The sequence below is a fragment of the Trachymyrmex septentrionalis genome, unplaced genomic scaffold (genome assembly GCF_001594115.1).
Source record: "Trachymyrmex septentrionalis isolate Tsep2-gDNA-1 unplaced genomic scaffold, Tsep1.0 scaffold22, whole genome shotgun sequence".
In the NCBI taxonomy this organism is placed as follows: domain Eukaryota; kingdom Metazoa; phylum Arthropoda; class Insecta; order Hymenoptera; family Formicidae; genus Trachymyrmex; species Trachymyrmex septentrionalis.
Genome location: NW_017305375.1, coordinates 6324211 through 6347292, shown reverse-complemented (window position 1 = coordinate 6347292; position 23082 = coordinate 6324211). Strand labels below are relative to the sequence as shown.

Sequence of the window (23082 nt, the reverse complement as noted above, 5' to 3'; positions counted from 1 at the left end):
TTAAAATCGATTATTGATAGCCGTGTTTTTCCATCTTTCATCTGTTTTCGTTAAAAAAAATAGCTCTGCATATGTGAGAGCTATAAGCATACAAATGCAAAGAGATTTCCTTGTTTGTTTTGGTTTAACTCGCCAAATTTACTGATGGATGAAACTCTATCGAGTATATGTTTATACTCACATGCATTAGTTATGATAACAGATGATTAAATGTTTATGCAGAGATGACAGGATAAAATAGCGATGGGTTAGCAAAAACATAATGCAGACAAGTTGATGGTTGATTCTTTTTTTCTTTTTTTTTTTTTTTTAAACACTCTCCTTACATCGGTAAACGCACACAACAATAATCCGATTATTATCAAAATACTACAGATAGCACGAGCGCCGTGTTATCAATATAATATTCAATTGCATTATCCAAATTAAAATTTCTATATCTCACAATATTTTCTGTGGTATTACAATAGATAGTAACACAACAGTAGGTAAAGCTCGTGTGTATCTTTACGTCATAATTTATATGAGGCGTTCCGTGTTAATCTCGCGAATCGACCGGAAATAGGAGAAACTCGGTGCGGTCATGCTTCTTTAAGCATCCGCGTCCGCATCCTGCTATTCACGAATGACACGACGTTTAAAACTAAAAACTTACTTAAAAAATAAATCGATTCAATATATAAAATCTATTTCTCTCAACGATTATAAAATACATCTCGCGGAATATCTTGTATATACAGATTTGCATGCTTTGCATTCTTTTTACAACGTCTTTGTACATTTATTTTCGACATGAATAAACTAGAACTTAGGATATAAATGTCCGTCTGTGTCTCTAACGTTGGTCATTTCGAATACGGTCTGCTCAAAAGTAGAAGTCGCAGATGCGTGTTCGAGTGAAGTTCCAGATTGAAAAAAAATAAAGAGGAAACACTTAAAGTAGCGTAGTATAGACTTTCACTCGAATCCGGTTTGCTTGATTCAATGCAACGTACAGTCTTGGTCCCTAGAAATCACAGCCATTAAATGCAACGAACGATCTGAGATTTAAGGCCACTCGATTTTAAATCAGCCGCTATAATTTGAATTCGAAAATGGCAATGTAATGTTAGCGTTATCGCAATATCGGCAACGAGGATGTCCCTATGGGCAAGCGATGACGCGTATTGCATCTCGAACGAAGTTTTGATGCTCTTTAATAATCTGTATTGCATGATGATATTAACGAACGCGAATTTCCACGTTCAACAGCACCATGGTTAACTAGCTTTCCTCTCGTATCTACAGCATTAAAACTACAATTTACAGAAAGCTAGGTAATCGTTAATCAGAAATAATTAAATATTATAGAGTTATTAGACAAGATTGTCAATGCAAAAGGCTTTCGGAGGTCAGAAGATTCTCTTCTAATCGATGAAAGAATACACGACTTTTGAGGAGAATTGGGAGAGCGAAAGATCAGTCCCCCTTTTTCGGCGATCGATTGGTTTTTCCGGTTGATGAGATGGATACGTTTTTTTTTCATCTCGATCTGACCTGTCACGCGACAATAGTCGTAAGAGCGTTGCTTTTGCTTCCGTAGCTACTGGGTCTGCAATGAATAATTAATACATGACACTCGAGAGAGAGAGAGAGAGAGAGAGAGAGAGAGAGAGAGAACAACATAAAACCTGTATTACTTAGAGTAATTAAGTAACGATAAGTGTAAATGTGATATACCTGATAGTAGCGTGTTGCGAGGAACGCGACCATCCAGCAATAAAATTGATTTCGCCTCTTTGACTGCTAATACGCTGCCGACGAACTTGACCGTCGCTTTTCGCGACGATTCGCCGCGAGACAACGTGCATAGCATCTGGTGTGATAGTGGACTGTATCGCTTTATACATTAACCTTTTTTTCATCAAAAAAAAAAGAATGCCATTGAATTTGCTATTTATTACAATTAACCGAATCATTAATTATTGATAAATTAGTTTATTGATAAAGAAATAATAAAGAAATAGCAAAAGTTACATGAAATCATAATTTAATTTTTAAAAAATAATACAGATATATTCAATATGGTGCTATGCCAATTCAATCGTATAAATGGAGTTTAAACTGACTAAAGTAAAAGACAGAAAATTTCGAATTGATTAAATATAAAAAACTATAAATCCAGTAGTTTTATTTTTGTAGATTTGTGAATTAATATTGCTCATATAATTACTATAATATAAAACAAGCTTACCTAGGCATTAAGGCAAGAACAGAAGTAAGTGCCACTGTCAGCCAGTATGTGATATGTGTAAAGGCCTGTTCCATTATCCAAAAGGACCCAGGTAGGCCCATGCAATTGACACAAACAGCATTGTAAAATAAGCAAAATCCGAAGAAAATGCCTAAGGAACCGAAGATGGCACCAATATGGATTATAGTCTGAAATAAATATTGTGTTACAATGCGACATGGAACGTCTGTAACATTTTTATATTCTCTCTTACATAGTTTATATTTTCATTTTTTCTTACTTACCCAAGACCTAGTTTCTATAGCAGCATGAGCTAGCATAACGACGATACACGCTGACATAATAGTTGTCCCAAATTCCCATATGTCAATAATCGAATCGTCATAAACCTGAAATAAACGTGGGCTTATCATATAAAGCAGGCCTGTCCAATTTGAGCCAAAACGTAAAGTCATCGACGTAAAAAAATTCAATGTGACTAAGATTTTAGGAATTACAAAAACTACAAAGTGTTGATAAGCGTCACTTAGATTTCCCGAAATCTTATCCACATTGAATTTTTTTGTTATTGTCGGCTTTATGTTTTGACTCCGAAGCTGATATAAAGTGATGATTACTTCCAGCGAGCTTAAAATATACTAACCTCTTTGGTAATAAAAAATATGACGATACTTTGGTAAAGAGCGTCCATAATCGTGAGCCAAAACGAATGCGACTGATACACTAGTCCTAGACGTCCTCTTGTGTATAATTCCGGCGCTGTAAGTAATATGCGAGCTTTGGCGACTCGATCGTAAATGCCTAAGGCGAGAGGTGGCAGCGAAGTAAACAATAAATTGTACAGCATTAAATATATTTGGTCTATCATTACAGCACCGGAAAAGCCGCAAAATATCTGCAAAAAAAGAGAAAAAACATAATTATAATATATAATAATTATTATAAATTATAATTATAAATATTTATTTCTCATTTATTTTTATGTTTTTCTTTTTACGTTTATTCGATACTTGCTTGAAACCAGAATATAAGGAAGACAAAAGTAGCGTTCTTGTAAAAGAAGTATAAAATCATTCTAGCGAGACGGTCGTAACACCAGTGACCGTGTAGAAGGAGGAGCCGGCTCAGCATAGAAAATCGGGAAATCGCGAAATCGGCTGCCATTACTGCTTGCGTGCCTTCTTGCCCTGAGATACCGACGCCCACGTCGGCGGTCTGTATCATGCTAACGTCATTCGCGCCATCGCCAATTGCTAACGTCCTCATTCCCAATTGTTTTTTAACGATACGGACTATGTATGCCTGCAACATAAAATGAATTATATTATTCTTCATCATTATCATTTTACTTATTAATTCGCGACTAGAGTTTGTTCAATCGGTATTCATAGTCGATTTTTATTTTGTGATTGTCTTATAAGTAATAATTGTCTTAAGATGCTAATACGGTTCTATGCTTGGCTCTATGACATATTAAACTATACTTAAGATTATCGTATATATAAGAATTGAATATCGACCCTAGTTGATTTTTATATTTGAGACCATCTTGAGTACAGTGTTAAGATGTCATAAACTCATCACAGGTATTCATAGTTAGTCCTTATATTTAAAGTGGTCTTAAGTACAGTCTTGAGATATTATAAGCCACTGTATTATAGAAAATATTAGCATCTTAAAATATTACTTAAGATAATCTTGAAACAAAGACGGACTATAAATATTATTCTTTAATATTTCGTTGTCAACGGATTACCTTTTGCAATGGCGTGGCACGACAGGCTAAGACGCTAGAGCACATTCTCGTGAGCTCGAGAAACGGACCGGTCAAACCCGATCGCGGATCTAGGATCACGGTCAACGTCTTGCCGTCCACAACAAGCGCGCGTTGTCGTGGCCACGGGCTGCCGATCCTATGCGCGTCTCTCTCGATGATATCGCGATTGTATATGCCGGCGGGATCCGCAATGCCCATCATACCCGGCTGCGAATGACTGTTGTTTATGCGCTCTTTGCGCGCCGACTCCAGGTAACCGTGTATAAGCGTCTCAGCTACGGATTTCGATCTCGCCTGCAGCTGCAGCAGTTGCATGGCCGGCGTGAAGAGCTGCGCCGAGTACGCCACGTTCACTGCGGTCTCCGGTTTGTCCCCTGAAACGGAAAACGAGACCGTGCTGACGTGGAACTCGCATTAACGCGCGCTAATTGCGTTCAAGAACACGGACTGGTTCCGAGGGATGTTTATTTTTCATTGGCTTTCGATACGTACGCCTCTGTAATTTTTTTTATCCATCGTCTTTATATAATAGTATTTATGCAATAATGGATACGTGCAACGTTGGCTGTGTGGGGGAAAAATGCATTTACGATTCAATGCGAAACGCCTTATGTATCTCTCTCTAAGATGTTCGCACTAAAAATAGTGCTTGCCGATGTTAAAACCGGTTTGTCGCGATTGTTCGCTGGCTCGCGGGTGAGTGATTTTCCACGAACCTGTCAGAACCCACACGACGATCCCGGCGGCGACCAGAGCGGCCATTGTTTCGGGCACACCAGCCTGGAGTTTATCCTCGATACCAGTCGCACCCAATAACGTCAAGTGTGACTCCAGCATCGCGTACGAGTCGCGTATGCGATGCTCGCGATTCTCCGTTGCCAACTCCACCTCGTCGTGTTTCTGTCTCCACGTCTCGTACTCTTGCGCTGTCAGTGTTCTCTTCGCTATCACCAACGTGCGTAGACCTTGACGCGCGTACGATTGCAGGTACTGTCGGATACTCGCCGAGGCGACGGTGTTCTCATCGCTCGACGAAAGCGCCGGCAGTATCGTCGTGTCGGCACCCTTGCTGTATAACACTATCTCGCCGGTATGAGGATGCCTGAGCAACACCGACATGCATTTCCTGTTCGAATCAAACGGCAGCACCTGCAAGCGTTCGAAGAATCACAACGGTGAACCACTTACATTCTGCTAGTACCTCGCTGTTTTACATTCTCACGAGCGACTTGTAACCACCTACGTGAAGTATCTCGAACGCGATCGTTGACTTATCCGGGAAGGATATAATCGCGCTGCGGGGCGTCCGTTTCACTAGCTTGATGTCGTAAGCGCGTGCTGCGTGAACCAGTGCCAACTCGTCCGGGCTCTCCGCCTCGTAGATCGCTGGACTCTGTAGCAGCTCATCGCCGTTCTTTGCATCAGGACTGCGTCCTGAAACCTTCTGTCCCTCCGGCGAAAATTTCCGTCCCAGCAATCCGATGCTCAGACTCGGTATCGATGTTACGTTCAGCAACTTTGGCCTACAAATTGCGCCATTAAATATCATTGTATCTTGAGCACCTTCAAAGCGTTGTACCAACCTGGAAATTTTAAATGGGAATTTCGAAGTATCGTCGAACGTATTTGCCGTGTTAATTACTGGTGAGCCTGCAGATAAAGTGTGAACAGCTCTGTTGCTCGGAGATAATGGTACCGGTGGAGAATTTACGGTCGGAAATGAGCTCGCGTCTGCTTGCGTTATTCTGTTGAATATCCCGATGTTAAGTTCGTGAAAAATAATTCGTGATAAATGCGATGATAGATCTGATCTCTCTATTGTAGTTGCGAAAATAATTATATTTAATTATTTTCTTTTTTTTTTTTTTTTCAAAAATAAAATTAACCTGTCAGTTATTTGCATTCCTTTCATTCAATCTAACATGTACAAACCTCCTCGTAGGGCCGCTTCCGTTTTTCTGAGGTTCCTCGATGACTCCGCTAGAGTTCATACTATCGTGATGCGGTTGAGAATTTACGACTACCGTGTTACATGTGGCTAAGACAATAAGAAACTCCTGCAAGCGATGTCGAAATGTACCTATAAGGAGGTCCTCCTTAAGCCGCGAGCACGGAAGCAAATTCTCGTTATCGCCCATATGCGAGTAATCTTGGCCGCCTACTGCGCATCTCCTAAATAGCATTTTGTTCTCCGTAAGAGTGCCAGTCTTGTCGGAAAAGACGTACTGCACCTGTCATTCAATAATAATATTCCAAGTATAATATTTATACCTTCCATATTATCTGCAAAATTTTTATGTTAAAATTTTATGTCAAAAACAATGCAAAGAAATGTTGAGAATTAAGACAGAACGATTATGTCATTCAAAAAAATTAAACTAATTGAGTTTATAGTAATATAAAAAACATTAAATATAAAAAAAAATTTTTATATCTAATATTTTTTATATTAGAAGTGTATTGTAATGTCAGGATATAAATGTTCAATTTTCATTTTTTTCTCTCAAGAGATAAAATTTTCATAATATTGATAAATTAATATCGTAAAACATTCGCTCCGCGCAAATTCATTTAACATAAATTGCCACACTCACTTGGCCTAGTTCCTCCGTGATATTCAGCGCGCGGCATTCCGCCTTACGGCCGGTTTCCGTGTCGTGGAGGGCCGGGTCGTGGCCGATGTGGTACACCTGTCCCACCTTAGCCATCTCGATCGTCACGTACAGGCTCAGCGGTATCATCACTTGAAATATTATGACGAATGTCAGGAACGTCAGTAAGCTCTCGTAAATCGGCTCCTGCAGGACCGGTAAAAACGGCACCATCGACAGACCCGTGTACGCGGACAGCCAGAATCGGCAACCGAAAGCGCCGATCACACACAGTACCATCAATATCACCACGCACCATTTCACGTCCCTGTTCATGTATCTCTCCAAACGAGAGCGCTGAAATCACGTGCACGTTGCATCTCAAAAAGGCATTTCTTCAATGTACCTTATTTATTCAATCACTTTGACTATTCTAAAATTATCCCTGATAGAAATACGTGCAGTTTTCCTAAACAATGATTCAATTACTGTTTACTGTATTTTCACTAGTTGTAATAATACTGTATAGGAAATGAGCAAGAATTTGATAGAGGTTTATTCAGCAGCTGAATCAGGTTTCCTATTAAAAATATGTGTAATTTGTAGACACTTGCCCAGTTATTGTTTTGTATTAATAGTTATTATTATTAATTAGATTCATTGTGTACTAGTTAAATTAATACTTATACGTAATCTTTATTGTCCTGTTTTTGCTCAATAAATGGATTCAAATTTTGCTCAAGAATTGCAAGAAAATTACATCTTGATTGGGATACTAAATAATTTTACTTTTCAATTACTGAACAGAGTTAATATAAATTCAAATTAAAAATGCACAAAACATGCATGACATTTCTACCAAGGAGATATTTGTTTCCATTGGTATTTACCTTGTACCTAGGACCACCGTTGTTCAGCAACGCTTTGGTCTCATGGCCGGCGTATATGACTATACCCTCGACGAAGTCCGTGTTTTTTAAGACGCATTCCCTGAGTAAAAGATTTTCCGTGGATACGGGCACCCTGCCGCCATTTGGATGTACCACGGCGCCATGAAACCTAACAGACACGTCAGTGGGATCACTCTGATAATCTAATGAATTCTGTTTAAACATTATCACGGCAATAAACGACATTGTGATGAGCGCGTTTCTCAGATAAATTGCAAAAATCTCGAGTCAAAGATTTACGGTAAAAATGTGAGGGACAATTGATAATTTGTCTAAAAAATTTGTCTTCAAAGTTTAAAAATGATAGAAATAATTTTTAATTTTTTTTAACACACAATAAATATTTACCTATATATTCTAGTACTTGGTTGATCGACCTCGACTACTGATCGGAACTTGGAAGGCTGGAAGGTACCCTGCAGATCGAGAAAACCCCGGACAATCTGGCGCTGCTTCAGATTCGACTCGCCATCGAGGTTGCATGTATCGAGGTAAGCTAATCCCTGAGGATCACTGCTTCGCAGAAGCAAGAGATCGGCCGGTACCAGTTCGTTGTTCGAAAGGTGAACCAGATCACCCACCTTGACATCCTTCCACGCTACCTTCATGTATCTGTCGCCTTCACTACAATGAAATCATGAGAAATTTCGTCAAGATATGACTGTCACACTAGTTTTAAGCATTACTTGAACAACATTGGAAACGTAATTGCATAAATGTGACGCACAATTAAGTAATAATGTAATTAAAAGAATCGCGCAATAAATAAATTAGATACTCCTACATCTGCGACGTTTTTTAATTTCACCGTCTGCAATTACGTAAATTGCATTTAGCGACTTTGCAATAGAGATCTGATTGTACGCTCAACGAAGAGACTGTGAATATTTTTCTAATAAAGCACAGTCTTTTTTTTAATGAACTGAATTTATCATGCATGAAATGCGTATCATATCAATATGTTTCATACGCAAAATATTATATATATATATTAATAAAATAATTTACATATATTGTTATTTTATTATTAAATAGCATCAAATAAAAGTTAAATATCCATTTCTCTTTCTCTCAAAGTTGAATCGGCGAATGAAATTTTACATAAACATCTTATTTAAGTTGACGAAAGCAATCAACAAATCTTATATTGCATAAAAGAATTTAGATTATTCTGCTGTCGTCACCACAAAAAACATTTCGCATGGCTTCGAACGCAAATATTTGTTAAAATCGAAACAAACTCCATCTGCACAGCGAAACGGCAATAGTATTATAATTATTATTTATCTTCCAAAACAGAAAATTAATGAACCACCGTGAATATTATCGTGCATAATAAACAGTACGATAAAAAATTAAACAGTTAACGAAAAATTCTTTGCCATGTTTTGCTCCGTCGCTCTTTTTTTCATTTTAATTAAATATTGTAAAATTTGTTTAACGTTGAGTCAAATATTAGGCACATCACTCATAAAAATATACCTCTAGGAAACATGTTATACTTTAATTAACTTTCTATATCTAATAACCAAGTCAAGGATATTGAAAATTTAACGTTGTGAGTCAAATATTAAGCACATCACTCACAAAAACATACCTCTAGGAAATATATTATACATTAATTGATTTTCTATATCTGACAAATAAGTCAAGGATATTGATATACGAAATATTGATACATCGTATACAAGTTGTGAAAGAGTATCGTGAAAATATAATTTCCTATTACTCTCCGGTTCTTCTCGGCACGGAATTGCAATGGATAGGCCTACAGGCGACCTTGCTTGGTTAATTCAAGAAAGATTCATCTCTCTCGAGTACTCTTAGGATATGACGAAATAGCCGATTGACGATATTTCTTTAATTGAAGCACATAGAATGGCGGCATCCAAGGTTGTACGACCTTGAACGCCATCGTCACAGCCATTCTCATGGATCATTTGATCGGAATGAAATTGAGACGACGGGACGGTCATTGGAGATGATCATCGAAATAAAATTGAGACGACCTTTGAGAACTGCAGATCCTCTCATAAACGATATTGTTTCGACATTTGGACGCGGTAGATTCGCAACATATTAGTAAATGGGAGGAATTTATTTTGAGAACAAGAGAATATCGTGTATCTTTACAAGGTCATCTTATTAGACGAGACTAAATGATGTAAATTCTTTTGTGTTCGTGCCTTGAAAGATAATAGAAAGAAAGACACCATTCTTGTGCCTTTACACCGTTCACTTTTTCGTCACGTTTAGTATGTCATAAATCATTGTAAATGCATGCATTATGCATCCGCGTATCCTATCGGTGTCACGATTAAACGATGTTTCCTTTTTGTCATGGATTTGTATGGTCGTTATGGACCTCGAAGAAGCAACGTAGGTATACGATGTATATATCATAAATAAATGAGCTAATTATGCAATTACGTACGTAACATCTGCCTGATATCATAATCATCTCCATAATACAGCGAGAAATCTAATGAATTCTATATAATCGCGAATATAACACAATATTGCAAAAACAATGTCTAACTGGACATAGATAAAATACATAACAGGTTTTTCTGCGGTATATTACGTAAGCAACATAACTGCGTTCTCAGCATACCATATTAAAGCAGGACTATTACTTATTAATTCGTCGTAATCATTTGTTTAATGATTCCTGAAATAAATTTGTTCATTTTCTTAAATGAATAATATTTTTTTTTTAGTCGCACGTATTCAGACGATCAAACATACCCCGTACACTATCATCGTGTACGTTATCGTCGGATGCATAATTTTAGGATAACGCAATTTTTAACTGTACTATAATTATGAGAGATAACAAGTCAAGGATAACTTAGTAGTAACTTATATTACCGTTATCAAAATTCACAGAACTTCTATATATGCAGGCAAAAATTTTATATTTTTCAACTTAACATTTTCTTGGCATTCTTTTAACATCTGTTTGAACTTGAATTTCAAACGGCTACGATTCTAATACTTATGAAATTTTATGATTTAATCTACAGTTATCTACAGTTAGTAAACATCAGTTGCAAGTTCATTAATTTATTTAAAATTAATTTTTATTAAATTTAATTTTACCATTTTTAAATCTAAGTCATAACACTTGGACTCTCGAAATTAAAACAAAAATAATTCGATAAACAGGCAAGAGTAAATTGCACGGTTAAAGGTTAAACCGTGCAGTTTACTTTCATTTGCCTGTTTATTGAATTATTTTCGTTTTACCATTTTTGATGTCCACACTTGAACATTTTTGCAAAAAGTCTTCCAAATTAAATTACAATTCCTTTAAAATTAAATAAAAACCAAAAACATATATATACTTAATTAATTTAAAACTTAATAATCTAAAATAAGGAAAGTAAAAATACTTTTGTAAAAAATAATCATTCTGATTATTAAATGAAAGAAATCATGAGAAATGTGTTAGAAAACGAAGTACAAATTATTTGCAGTCTAACATTTATATAATTATGCTTTTTACGCTGAAAATTTTTTACATTTATATAATTATGCTTTTTACTTGCTTGTAGAAAAAGTTTCCTAGAAGGTCTCTATATATGAATCTATTGGTTACTCGTCGATATTCATCTTAAGCGCATTTCGAAGAAATAGAACGATATAGTTATAGAATACGCAAACGTACACGCATTACATACGTTTACACCCGCATCGCGTGACGCAACTGGTGACATCATTCGCCGGTTTAACGGCGCTCAAAAAGCTCTGAAAAAGGAAAAAAAAAATGAGCTGAATGTCTGCCTTCCCGTCTCAAGTTTATCCCAAATTTAGTTAAAATGAAATTCTTTTTATAATGTTATAACAGAAGAACATTGTATATTGGATGACATTTAAAAGTTTGCGAACGGTACGTTGGTTTCGTCGGTGAGTTTTGTGAGAAAGGAGGCTTCTAAAGTGAGATATTGAGTAGGCGGTCTTATGGCTTCGGATTTAGGATAAGTTTTAACGTTAAGTTGCAAGAGCATGTCCAGTGACTACGACAACAATGAAACTACGACGAAGGTCAATAGCTGTATGTTTGAAAATCGACGTCAAACAGGCGAGGAAAGGGCGATAATCAACTCGTACATACACGAAACTTGTGACATTTTCTCCGTATAACCTGAGAAACTTTTGTTTTACTTGCAATTTTAACAGTGCTGCAAAATAAATTTAATTAAACAATTATAAATCAAAAGAAGACAGTCTTTTTTCGAATTATTATAGATGCTAGTGAAATCGAAACAAAAATTGAATTCTGCTCCTCAATTCGTGGACATTTATAAAATACGACAGAATAAAGTGTTCATCTAGAGAAAGGTTTCTTTGATTTAAAGAAATGTTTCTTTGTTATACGGTTAAAAGAAATTTCTTTGATTTGAACATAATTTCTTTAAATCAAATAAATTTTTTTTAAATTTAATTTCAAAAAATAATATTTAAATCAAAGAAATGACGTTCAGATCAAAGAAATTTTTTCTTTAACCGTATAGCAAAGAAACATTTCTTTAAATCGAAGAAACCTATCTCTGGGTATTTATTGAGATCTGACAAAGTCTTATAAGGCTACATAAAACGGAGTTGAATTTTAATTAAATACAGATAGACAGATCATAAGTAACACTTTCGCTTAGCTGCCGCACCTTGGCAAATAACGTCATATTACAGTCTGTTGCTAAAAATTTAGAAGAACAAGCTACGTGAACGAAGGGAGGAATTAAATTCCATATTAAATTATTTAAACCTGCAATTAATTAAACAAACTGAGATAAGAAAAGATTGATTTCGTGACTTAAAAAAATTCTACAGTTCCATAGTTGTACGCATGTGCATTCTTCCGAAAAATGTTGACACATGTCTCTCAGAACTCTTTGAAAGAAGAGGCGCGTAATTGGAATAAAAATATGTCGCGGTAGACTTTAACAAGTAGAATCGAAAGATTGTAAGGTTCGCGCTATGTGAGACGAGATAAAAAGGGGTAATGGCAGTAAATGCGAATGTCAAGGCCTTCGGCGCACGAGATCAGAATCGACCTGGCCATGAGTGTAAGAGGAAAAGAGAGCGAATTGTTCGCATTATTATGCGGATACGTTGCGTTCAGAAAACCATAGAGTTGAACGATTAGCGAGCGCGTATAGTCACGACTGAAAGAATCGCCACCGCCGAGAGTCGCCAATGCAATTTTGAATCGATCGTCCTTTCCGATAGAGAGCACGCAAATGCATCGGCAGGTATCAAAGATATGTATAATATTCGTATCATATAGTAATCCGCAAGCATAGCAATTAGAATATTTTATTCTGTGGCACCACAGGTAACCATGTAAATATTTTATCTCACTGCCATGATAATGATTGTTTTGATAAGTAATTTTTTTTTTATCGTAGCGATAAAAGAAGAGATTTTTAATCAAGACTACCATACCAATTATGGAACGATTTTGTATGACAAGCGTGATCGGGAATGTGAATTAATATTGAAAAGGAATTGACGTGTATACGATATGATGAGACACGTCGAAGGGCAAGGTCGCCTGGCGAAATCCAGGGAGACGTATCGGAATTGCCAGGTCATCGATCAATTTTCCGATTACATTGCATTATGAATGAGGGTTCGTGACGATCACGGAACTGCCCACGTTCGCAAGAACGATCAAAACGACGAGCGAGCGATTAGGTAGATCAACGGCAATTGAATCACAATTATAATTATATGAGACCAAATGAAAATCTGTTGATTTTCATATAGACGTAAAAATTAAGAATAATATTTTTGGATCATAAAGTAATTATCTTTATTTATTTTTCACACAATGTTTTCGTATGTAAATTGAGAAAAAAATCTCAATTTTTCCTCAATTTACATCGATATAAAGTCGAGTAAAGAATTCCGCTCTAATTGTACGGGTCCCGATAAAATGTGAGTTATACACTGAAAGAAAAGATTGGCTGAATATGACCAATTTTAATTGGTTGCAGCAGTCAATTTTTGGTTGCGTTAGCCTATCGAAATTTTACACTGACATTGCGAATAGGCTAATGCAACCAAAAAATTGGCTGCTGCGGCCAATTAAAAATGCACATTTTACCATCTAATCTACTGCAGCAGCCTTCATCTTTTCTTTCCAGTGTAGCAAATTCGATTGGGCGCATATTAAAACAAGTGCATATTAAAACCGTTGTGTATTAATTTCATTTTAGTGTAAAAGCCAAATATAAATATTTCGAATTATAAAATACACATTTTTCCTAACAACGCGATAAAATGAATAGAAAATTTGGCTGTTTTTATATTTATTTTAAATAATAATAAGGTTGGAAATAATTTCTGAAATTAATTCATTTAAATAAATATATATAATATTCATTCAATTTAGATCATAGTGGCGCTTCGTATTTAAAGTAATTTATTTTAAATACACATTTTTATGGCAACTTGTATACGGCGGCTTTAACGTGCACCAATGCATACTGAGTGCGTCCAATTGAATTCGCTATCAGTTTTCATTATAATGTAGCTTCTAATGTAATGAATTGTATATACACAAGGTTCAGTAATGATTAGTTGTTAAGTTATCATCATGTATCAAAGAGAATGAATTAGAGCGGTGTGATCTAATGATAAAGTGCAGACTTGTAATGCGGAGAACCCACGTTCAAGCCCACCTTATTACTGGGAACTTTATCCTTAAGCTATGTGCTCCCCGCAGTATATATCGAGTAAAGAATGAGGACTCGTGTATGGAAAACTGGGCTCCGTCTTCTCGAAAGAGACATTAAACTTGTGTTAGAAACGCAGATGCAAGACAACAGGATGTCGACTGTGCGAGAATCAATGCATTGGTCGTTATCGATTCCATTGATATGTTATGCACTCGAGACAAGAATTGATGTCAAAAGGGGGAGTTCGAAAGCTTACCCGACAAGCTTATCGAGGAGGTGATATGCTACTCAAACGTTAGATTCTTGTATATAATGTCTTACTGCAAGTTTGTGCCTTGTAAAAGCTCACCGTTTGCTTGCTATAATTTCACAAACGGCTTCAAACGTTTGACTCTTATAGTTTCTTACAGAATGAGCTTCATCAAATATTATCCTTCCTCAACTGAGAAACGTTCAAAGCAGTTTGCGAACTTATAGCAAACAAACTATGGGCTCTTACTGGCACAAACTCATGGCAGTAAGAACCTACAAGAATAATATATCATCTCCTTAACGGATTTGTTAGATAAGCTTTTAAACTCCTCCTTCGATATCAATTCTTGTTCCGAGTTCCATAACGTATCAATAGAGAAAAGATACTCAATGTAAAGCGCATGCGGTAAGAAACTACAAGAGTCTAGCATTTGGAATAGCTTGTATATTTGTAGCGAGCAAACGATGGATTCTCTAGGAAAACCTAACTTATTTGGTACGATGAATTTAATTTTCACAATAATGTAGTAAACAAAAGATGTCATAAATGCAAGGATCAATAATGGACAGTTTTTAAAATATATGTTAGTATCAAAAACATTATTCAATCTTGTATTTATAACATCTTTTGTTTATGTACATTATATGTGAAAATTGAATTCACCGGAACTAACTCATTTATCGTATAATTAATATAGACCCTGCGCCAATTAATTGTTTGGAAAATTGTTGGGTCCGACTATGTAATTAATGCGCAGTTCTTTGTAAGCCATCAATTTTTTTCCTTTATCTCGTAAGCGTCTTCTTAAATAATCAAAGCGCAGACCGTAATAACAATAATCTACGTCTAATTACTCACATCTTAATTAAATTGCCTCTTTTCCAAGGAACATAAATCGCGAGACTTTACCTCGGATGGAAGAGGATTGAAATGAATGTTAGACCTATAGTCTTATCATCCTCAAAATTGTTACAAGTCACGAGAGACGAGATATTTCGGAGTTCGTTCCCCCCCTGATTTCGGCTATGTAATCCAAGTCCGTTGCGCTGCGACCAACCACGTGGCATGCGTACATACGCGTTTATCGGCGCAAGCGTACCGGTATCAGCCGTGGTTAGAGAACTCTAGCCGTGGCGAATTTGTCTTATTCGATCGCGTGTGCAACAATCTCTCTATTTTCGTTCGTCAAGCATGCATTTTCGGATGCGCAAGCGGAACGAGCGGCACGCGTTCGGATGCGGACGAACAGCGAATGTTAACGCGCGTTAACACGTGATAATCGCGCGTTATCCGAACTGCATAATGCGTCGTAACCGTTGCTCGTGTCGATAATAATCCCGTTGTAGTCGTCGCGGGACGCGTCGAGAGTTAAACGTAAACAACGTGGTGAACGAATTAGAACGTCGTATCGTGCATTGCGTACGCGGACGTGCGCTGTGCGGGAAAAGAACGGTACGGGACACTTTCTTCACCATGTTCGACCGCAATGTACGGCAACCGCTCGCTCGCGCGCATTCGCGTTCACATGTACGTGACCTACATATCTGGAATTGTCGGTCTTATTGGAATCGATCTATCGGATTCCGTTGCCGCAAGGATTCTAACTGAAGCGACGGCTCTACGAAGCGATACGAGTGAGGATAAATGAGCGCGAGGCCGATACCAATAGAAAAATTAAATGTCCTTGTTCAACTTTTTTATATATACTCAACGTAAAGCTTCCCCGTACATAGAATAATAAATTCGTTATTAGAAATAAAAGCTGAAGCTTTTTCGGTGTGCGGTTATTATTACTACATTATATGTATTCAGATTTCACATTCTTCGAATATCTTTCCCGATAGATGATCCCACGTACTTTTCATCGATATTCGTTAATCCTTCTTATCGAACTTCACGTACAGGTTTGCAAATAGACACGTAACGTTGTATCGGCTCTTTTTATTTGTAAAACTTGAGCTATCTCTACACGCTTTTCTACGGAAGTTCTGGGGGCAAGGGGAGAAGGGGCTTATACGATCCGTACGCTATATACTTTGCTGTGTACGACTACAATGTTGCACTCACCTAACGTAGACACGGCAGGTGGAATTGTTCACACGCCGGTCACTGGCGAGTCGTCGGCGATCTTCGAAGAAGTCCTTAAGCGCCGTGACGCCCAGAACGAATACTACGGGGATCATCGCAATCTCCTTGCCAAACGCGTTTATAGCCGGCACCCAATTAAGCAGCACGATGAAAATGAAGTACAGATTGGCCACACGGTGGAATTGCTCTAACAAATTACGAGGTAGGAAGCTCAGCGCCGTGTACTTCGTTGTGCGTACCCTGAAGAAGAAACGAGCACGCGGGAAACGCGTGTGAGACAATGGACCGTCCGCGTCTGATCCAGAGATTCTCTGGCCACGAGATGACAAACTTTTGATCGACCCGTCAAATTAGTCCGTTTGTTTAACTTCAGTAAATCAATTTCAGAGAAATAAATCTATTTTCAGTCAAAACCGGATCTGTTAGTTTCGGATCGCTTAATTATTTCAGAGTGAATTTATATGTGTACAAGTCTGTAAACCAAAGTCTTTTTCGATTTTGAAGCGCAATCATGAACAGAAGTAGAATAATAATATCACGTATTACATTAACAAGCAATTAAATAATTGTTTATGCTGAAGCAATTATAGAAGGATGTTAATAATTTGTCGAATACAATAAGTTAGAATGAGTACGATAAGAGTATAAGTTAGAATAAGGTAACATGTATAAAAAGAGAGACAGTATTCATATACCCTTTTTTAAAACTCTTGTTTTGACAAAATTGCTCGTGACCAGTACTGTTATAGGATCTCTAGTTCGAATGGACTATACACATCTTTCTCACATCTCGTTATTCTCACCTATTGTCCATCCTATTTCCATTGGGATGCTGTCTCTTCGGAGTCTTCGGGGGGACTAAATGATTCGGCACTATTGTTCTTAAACGGGGTTCTTCTGGTAGCGGGCCAAAACAATGGGCCCATAGTCTTCTCCACCATGGAGGCGCAACACTACGTCTTATCGTATAGATAGACTCCGATCTGTAAACAGTCGCAACGAAATTTACCTTTAGCACTTTATTTTCTGCATAAAGCATATCACCTTCTGTAAAAAAGATATCATAATTCTTAGTAATTTATAAATATTCTCAGTTCCGCACGTTCATCGAATTCATAGTTTTGATTGATATTTTATGACAAGGCACTCATTGTCAGTATTAATATTGTCGATGAAAAATATAAATCACGAATATATATTTTCAAATTGTGATCATACACTATACAAAATTTTAATTATAATTCAAAGATAAAATTATATTTTTTATTTTGTTACTTCCGATAATTCAAGTATCTCTAGTTATATTAAATTATAAGTCAAATTGTTTGTGTCTCTTATATAATATGAAGTGTCTTATAGTTTTTTAGGATTTAATATTTATTGTATATACCGACCATTTATCGAGAAAGTATAGACAAAGATTTATAGAGATATATATATTATGGATAGATAAAGATTATTTACAGACTTACATAAACATTTCAAGATAAGGCCGATACCAAAATGGATGTTAATTTTAAATCTCTTTAAATTTCATGTGTAATTGTAATGCAAATTTTGCAATTTACTATTTATTTATTACTATCTGTTTATCTTATTAACACACTGTTATTTTGTCAGCTGATAATTAATCTTTATCACTCAGAACAATGGTGAATCATGTTTTCTTTTACTTCGTACCTGGACGCTTGACGGGAATGTCCGCGAAAGGAAGGCATCCTGCCAGCAGTAGGCGGTCTGCCATCCTCCCTGTGGCCTGGTGGTAGGATAAAATCTGTTCTGGACCCAACACGATGGTGTCCCGTTACGGCTGGTTGGTTCTGCGTTACATCCGCCACCTGACCCTGACTGAAGGCTCTCTGGTGGCCCGGCTTCTTTAATGCCGATGGTCGACCCGCGGATGTGGCACTTCCCACCGTCGTCAATGGACCCAGGAAGGACCCGTAGGTCTGCCATTCGGTTGTACCATCCGCCAGGACACCACCGTGGCTCGCCGATCTCGCGTGCGTTCTCGGGAAGGCTTTCTTCCTGGCCGGAGAGCTGACTTCCTCTACTGCGTCCTCGTCCTCGTCGCCGTTGCTGTTTTTCGACGTGTTTGTGGTTGTCGTGATACTGGCCGTCATCGTCGTGCTCGCCGTGGTCGAACCACCGTGAAAGAACGACAGAGGAGGCGGCTGGTGAGACGCCGAGATCGACGACGAAGACGACGATGACGTCGTCGCGTAGCTGGGGCGACCCGCACCCGGAAACACGTAGAGAGATCCCTGTCTCTCGATCTCCTCGGTGGCTGCTTCCTGCGCGTCGTCCTCGGACATGCTGGCACATCTATCCACATACGCGATGTAGACAAAAAATTCCGTGTAAAACCGTGTGAAACAATAAGTGCAGAGTAAACTTTGCAAGAACCGGTTAAGTCTCTCAAAACTTTCAACAATGACACACGTCCTCGAACATTCTTATAATTTACTTTCATATACCTAGCTACAATTATTTTAACGAGAGAAATATAAAAGAGAGAGGACTTTTCAATGGAGACAATGATTTTCAAATAGCGTATAGATAATACTTTATTTTTTGTGTATTAAAAATTATAAAGATTTTTCATATTTGCAATTTTATACAGCTTCTATAAACTATAATGTATATCTTATTTTTTAAAACTTTATAATTCAATTATATATATATATAATTAATGAGAATAAGATATTCTTGAGGATTATTTGCGTATCTGAAATATTTTGCAATATTTAGAGTTTAGGGCTTGAGCAGTTTCTGAATTCTGTTGTTGAATTATTGATAAATGATGGAATACTATTGACATCAAATAGAATGCTAGGCTTTCGCATGAAAAATTATCGTAGGTAATCGATTGTAGGGTCATCTAAATCGGGATGTAATATTCGCCACACCTTTATCCACAAGTATAGATGAAATTGTATCATAATCAGAACTTGCGGAATCGATTCGAGAGCAGGTATTCAATCTTCTTCGATCGCACTAGGAAGATAATTTGTCTTCACATTCTTGCTCCGATAATAAATACGCTTTTTAAGCGCACAATCGTTTGATTTGAAATTCGTTCGTTGATATTATTCTTCTCGCCACGCGTTTGCTTATTTCCGTGACTGACGAATCATTCGCGCTTGTAGGTATGTATCCGGAATAACATGGAATAACAATTGTACGTGCATCACCGCGTGTGCCTTCCAAACAGAAAACGCAAATACAATTGCAAACTTGACGCAATCGTGCAGTGTTATACTGAACAGTGTTACTGATTGTGAGTTATATCGCGGCACGTTGCTGTAAATAAAAAAAATTGACACTAAATATATTAAAAACGTCGAAATTAATTAAGTCATTTTTTTCATATATTTTTTAATATTGATATATAATTCGTTAATTTATTTTTATACATATACATTCTATATTTTTATAAAGAAGGAATATATATTATTTCTCAGATGACATTGAGGTTCGATATCTGGTTTAATGTGAAAATGATAATAAAATTTTATCTAAGCTTTCTATCAGCGTAAGCATGGAAATATTGATAGCTAACAGTCTTGTCCAAAATAAACGTGAAAAATTAGCATATTATAATATTTGCTCGAAAATATATTGTCATTGTTTTCACCACTTCTCATATACCTATACGTATATAGTTGATAAAAAAATCTCAAAGCATGTTTTGAACATGTTTCGAACACTTTTAATACTATTTAAAACATGTTTAAAACATTAAAAACAAAAAACAGACAATATTATATTAAAAAAAAATATTTCCTTTTACCAACCCTGCTCATATACCATATATATCATAATCAGATGTTATTTATGTGTCGCACGTTCATCGAATTTGTATTAATAATTATTTAACTAAATCGATTTTATAATTGGGGGGGGAGGAGGCAAATGTTCCTACATAAGTTATATTACATTATGGATTACATTAATTATTCATCGACTTCTGCTCGATTTATTATCTAGTAAATGCAATGTAGTACGATAATATTTGACAATTTTCAGATAATTGGCAACTGTATGTACAAGACTACATTGGAATATAATCAAAAATAAGTGTTCTAAAATTTTGTTTATTCGTTCTAAAATCGAAATTCGAAACTGGATGTCGACATATGATTTGCCAGCGTTACGATATTAAACATAATTTCGTATCTTTCTTATCGGATAAAAAAAGATAGGGAATCCTTCGATAAAACGCGAATCATAGAAAGTGCCGTTTATCGAATGTAGATAGCCTGTGTAGATAGCCAAAGTAAACTACTTTTGCAAAAAAAAACACAGTGCATGAATGCATTAGTCTGAGAGAAAATTCTTTGCGCCAAACAGGAAGCAGGAATTTAGGACGCTCTCAGAAATACCGCGTTATTTTCAGATACTATTTCAAAATCCCAGTACGTCATTCAGAGATTAAACTTAATAGCCTCTCACTCAAAAATCAAAGTATAGTACCCTTTGAAGGACATATTCGAAGCTCGCGTGCAGCATTTGCCATTAAAATAAAATAAAATTAGTCAGACAGATATACTGCATACGAAAAAAAGTATTGCCAAAGAACGCTTATCGTCCATTTGCACTGATATAAAAATATATTCTTCGTTTGATGTATTTGCCAATAATTCTGATAAATATTCGATATACTGCGATTTTAAAACAAAGAATAGGTTATATTTTTCTTTCTTATTTGTTATTAATGTTAAAGATCTTGAATAATTCTTTGATATTGAAACTGCAGCGCGATAATAGCATTTAAATTAATGCGACTGATGAGCTTAGATACATAATAGATACCTAGGTAAAAATATAGAACGAACTAGTTTCAATTAATAATACGGGCATTGCTTATTTCGATCTTAGATATTTTTATTAATGTTGATTTTTATCTTGATTATCTACCTTTCAAGCTGGCTTATTTTTCAAAGTATTAACGTACCAATATATGTGTGTAAATACACTTAATATGATAGGTTAGTCAAGTATAAGTAACCTTAATTTTGTCCTCAACGATCAAGGTGATAAAAAATAAGGTTACTTATTGATTCATCTATGTATATAATACAATATGTGTATAGTGAAAGCTAAAAATTTTCCACAATTAAAAATACATTACTTAAATATACGATGGACTATAATAACTTATACAATTTTCCATGATTGAAACATTACATAATTTTGCAGATATGTCTAACAGTATGCTTCAGGGAAACTGGATATTTTATCGGTTCGATTTATAGCAGCATCTAACTTGCATTATTTTTATTATGTTTACCACGGGGCGCTTTAATTCGCGCTCGGACGCGTGTGGTATCTAATTCGAGTTCGAAGAAGCACGGGGAGCGGAATGCGTGTCACGGGTCGTTCCATCGTGCGTACACGCGTACATACACGCGTGCATGCGCCAATGAGTGCAATCGCGCGGTCGCATGTGCGTGCAATGCGATGTACGAGATTCCGGTGTACTTACGATCGATGACGCGCAGGTTTACCCTTCTCTTTGCGCGTGAATCGCTACCGGTCGAATGTAAACGAAGTATCAAGGGTAGAAAAAAAATCGAGCGACTACTAAATTGGGTCACCCGTTTACTCACGAGCGCCTCCCTTAATCACGCTTTATCGCGCCATTCGCTGTCGTTAGGACGATTGGGATAATTGTTAAAGAAAATTGCGATATCGCCTCCGATTGATCATCGAGATCCTTCTGGATTACTCGAGATTAATCTTTCGAAATCGTACTGTCATAGAAATAACAGTTGTTTTAATACACTTTTATTGCCGATAATATCAGCGCGCCGATCAAAATTCTTCGCAGTACGTGTAAATCTATTTGAGAGAAAACGTTTCACCTTTCTCTGATAATTCCGAACGCTTTAGAAGAGGCATTAATAATTGACAGCACTTTTTAGATAATCTAAATTTCGTTGAGAAAAGAACTCTTTTAAAGGATCTCATTTAAAGATTCTTCTTCAAAAAAGAAACTTCAAAAAGTTATTTTCTCAGAAAGAAAAACAAATTATCAAAGAATTTAGACGGAAGTTGGTAAAGTCGTTTCGAAACGGAGATTTCAGATCAAAGATCAGAGACGACTCACAGTTTGTTTATTTTTCGCGACTTTGATATCGCGATATTTAACGTGATAATATGAGAAAATTTTTTCCAGTTAACGCAAGAGTGGCTTTTCTGACCGGCGTCGAAATAAACGCGAGTGCAATAGAATCTCTCTCTCTCTCTCTCTCTCTCTCTCTCTTTCTCTCTCTCTCCCTCCCTCCCTCCTCCCCTCTCTCTCAGTCTCACTCCTGTAAAACATAACGGAATCCAGATGGGATCCCTAAAACATATCCCGTAATACGCCAGAATAATGTATTTTACTTAAATTGCGTTCGCGCTTTGGCGTGAAATATTACTACCACAAACTCGATGAATTATATAACACATTCGGATTGCCTAAATAAAAACTAATGACTTTTGAGAAGTTTGTTGAAG

The 23082-nt window shown here is 36.6% G+C and overlaps 1 protein-coding gene across 4 annotated transcripts in view; it reads right to left on the bottom strand.

The window, feature by feature from the left end:
• Nucleotides 1–1194: 1194 nt before the first annotated feature.
• Nucleotides 1195–23082, bottom strand: part of LOC108748354 (probable phospholipid-transporting ATPase VD) — a 24855-nt gene continuing 2967 nt past the window's right edge. For 3 of the 4 annotated variants that reach the window (XM_018486456.1, XM_018486457.1, XM_018486458.1), the window contains 17 exons: nt 18259–18903; nt 17382–17561; nt 16558–16818; nt 7900–8175; nt 7492–7660; nt 6605–6958; nt 5943–6241; nt 5594–5755; nt 5254–5533; nt 4727–5159; nt 3990–4384; nt 3248–3535; nt 2877–3128; nt 2518–2622; nt 2234–2421; nt 1720–1893; nt 1195–1591 (listed from right to left, as the gene is read on the bottom strand). In XM_018486456.1, coding sequence (XP_018341958.1) covers nt 1540–1591; nt 1720–1893; nt 2234–2421; nt 2518–2622; nt 2877–3128; nt 3248–3535; nt 3990–4384; nt 4727–5159; nt 5254–5533; nt 5594–5755; nt 5943–6241; nt 6605–6958; nt 7492–7660; nt 7900–8175; nt 16558–16818; nt 17382–17561; nt 18259–18893 — 4503 coding nt within the window. In that variant the 5' untranslated portion in view covers nt 18894–18903 and the 3' untranslated portion in view covers nt 1195–1539. The remainder of the gene's footprint in view (nt 1592–1719; nt 1894–2233; nt 2422–2517; nt 2623–2876; nt 3129–3247; nt 3536–3989; nt 4385–4726; nt 5160–5253; nt 5534–5593; nt 5756–5942; nt 6242–6604; nt 6959–7491; nt 7661–7899; nt 8176–16557; nt 16819–17381; nt 17562–18258; nt 18904–23082) is intronic. The other variant, XM_018486459.1, reaches the window with a different exon arrangement.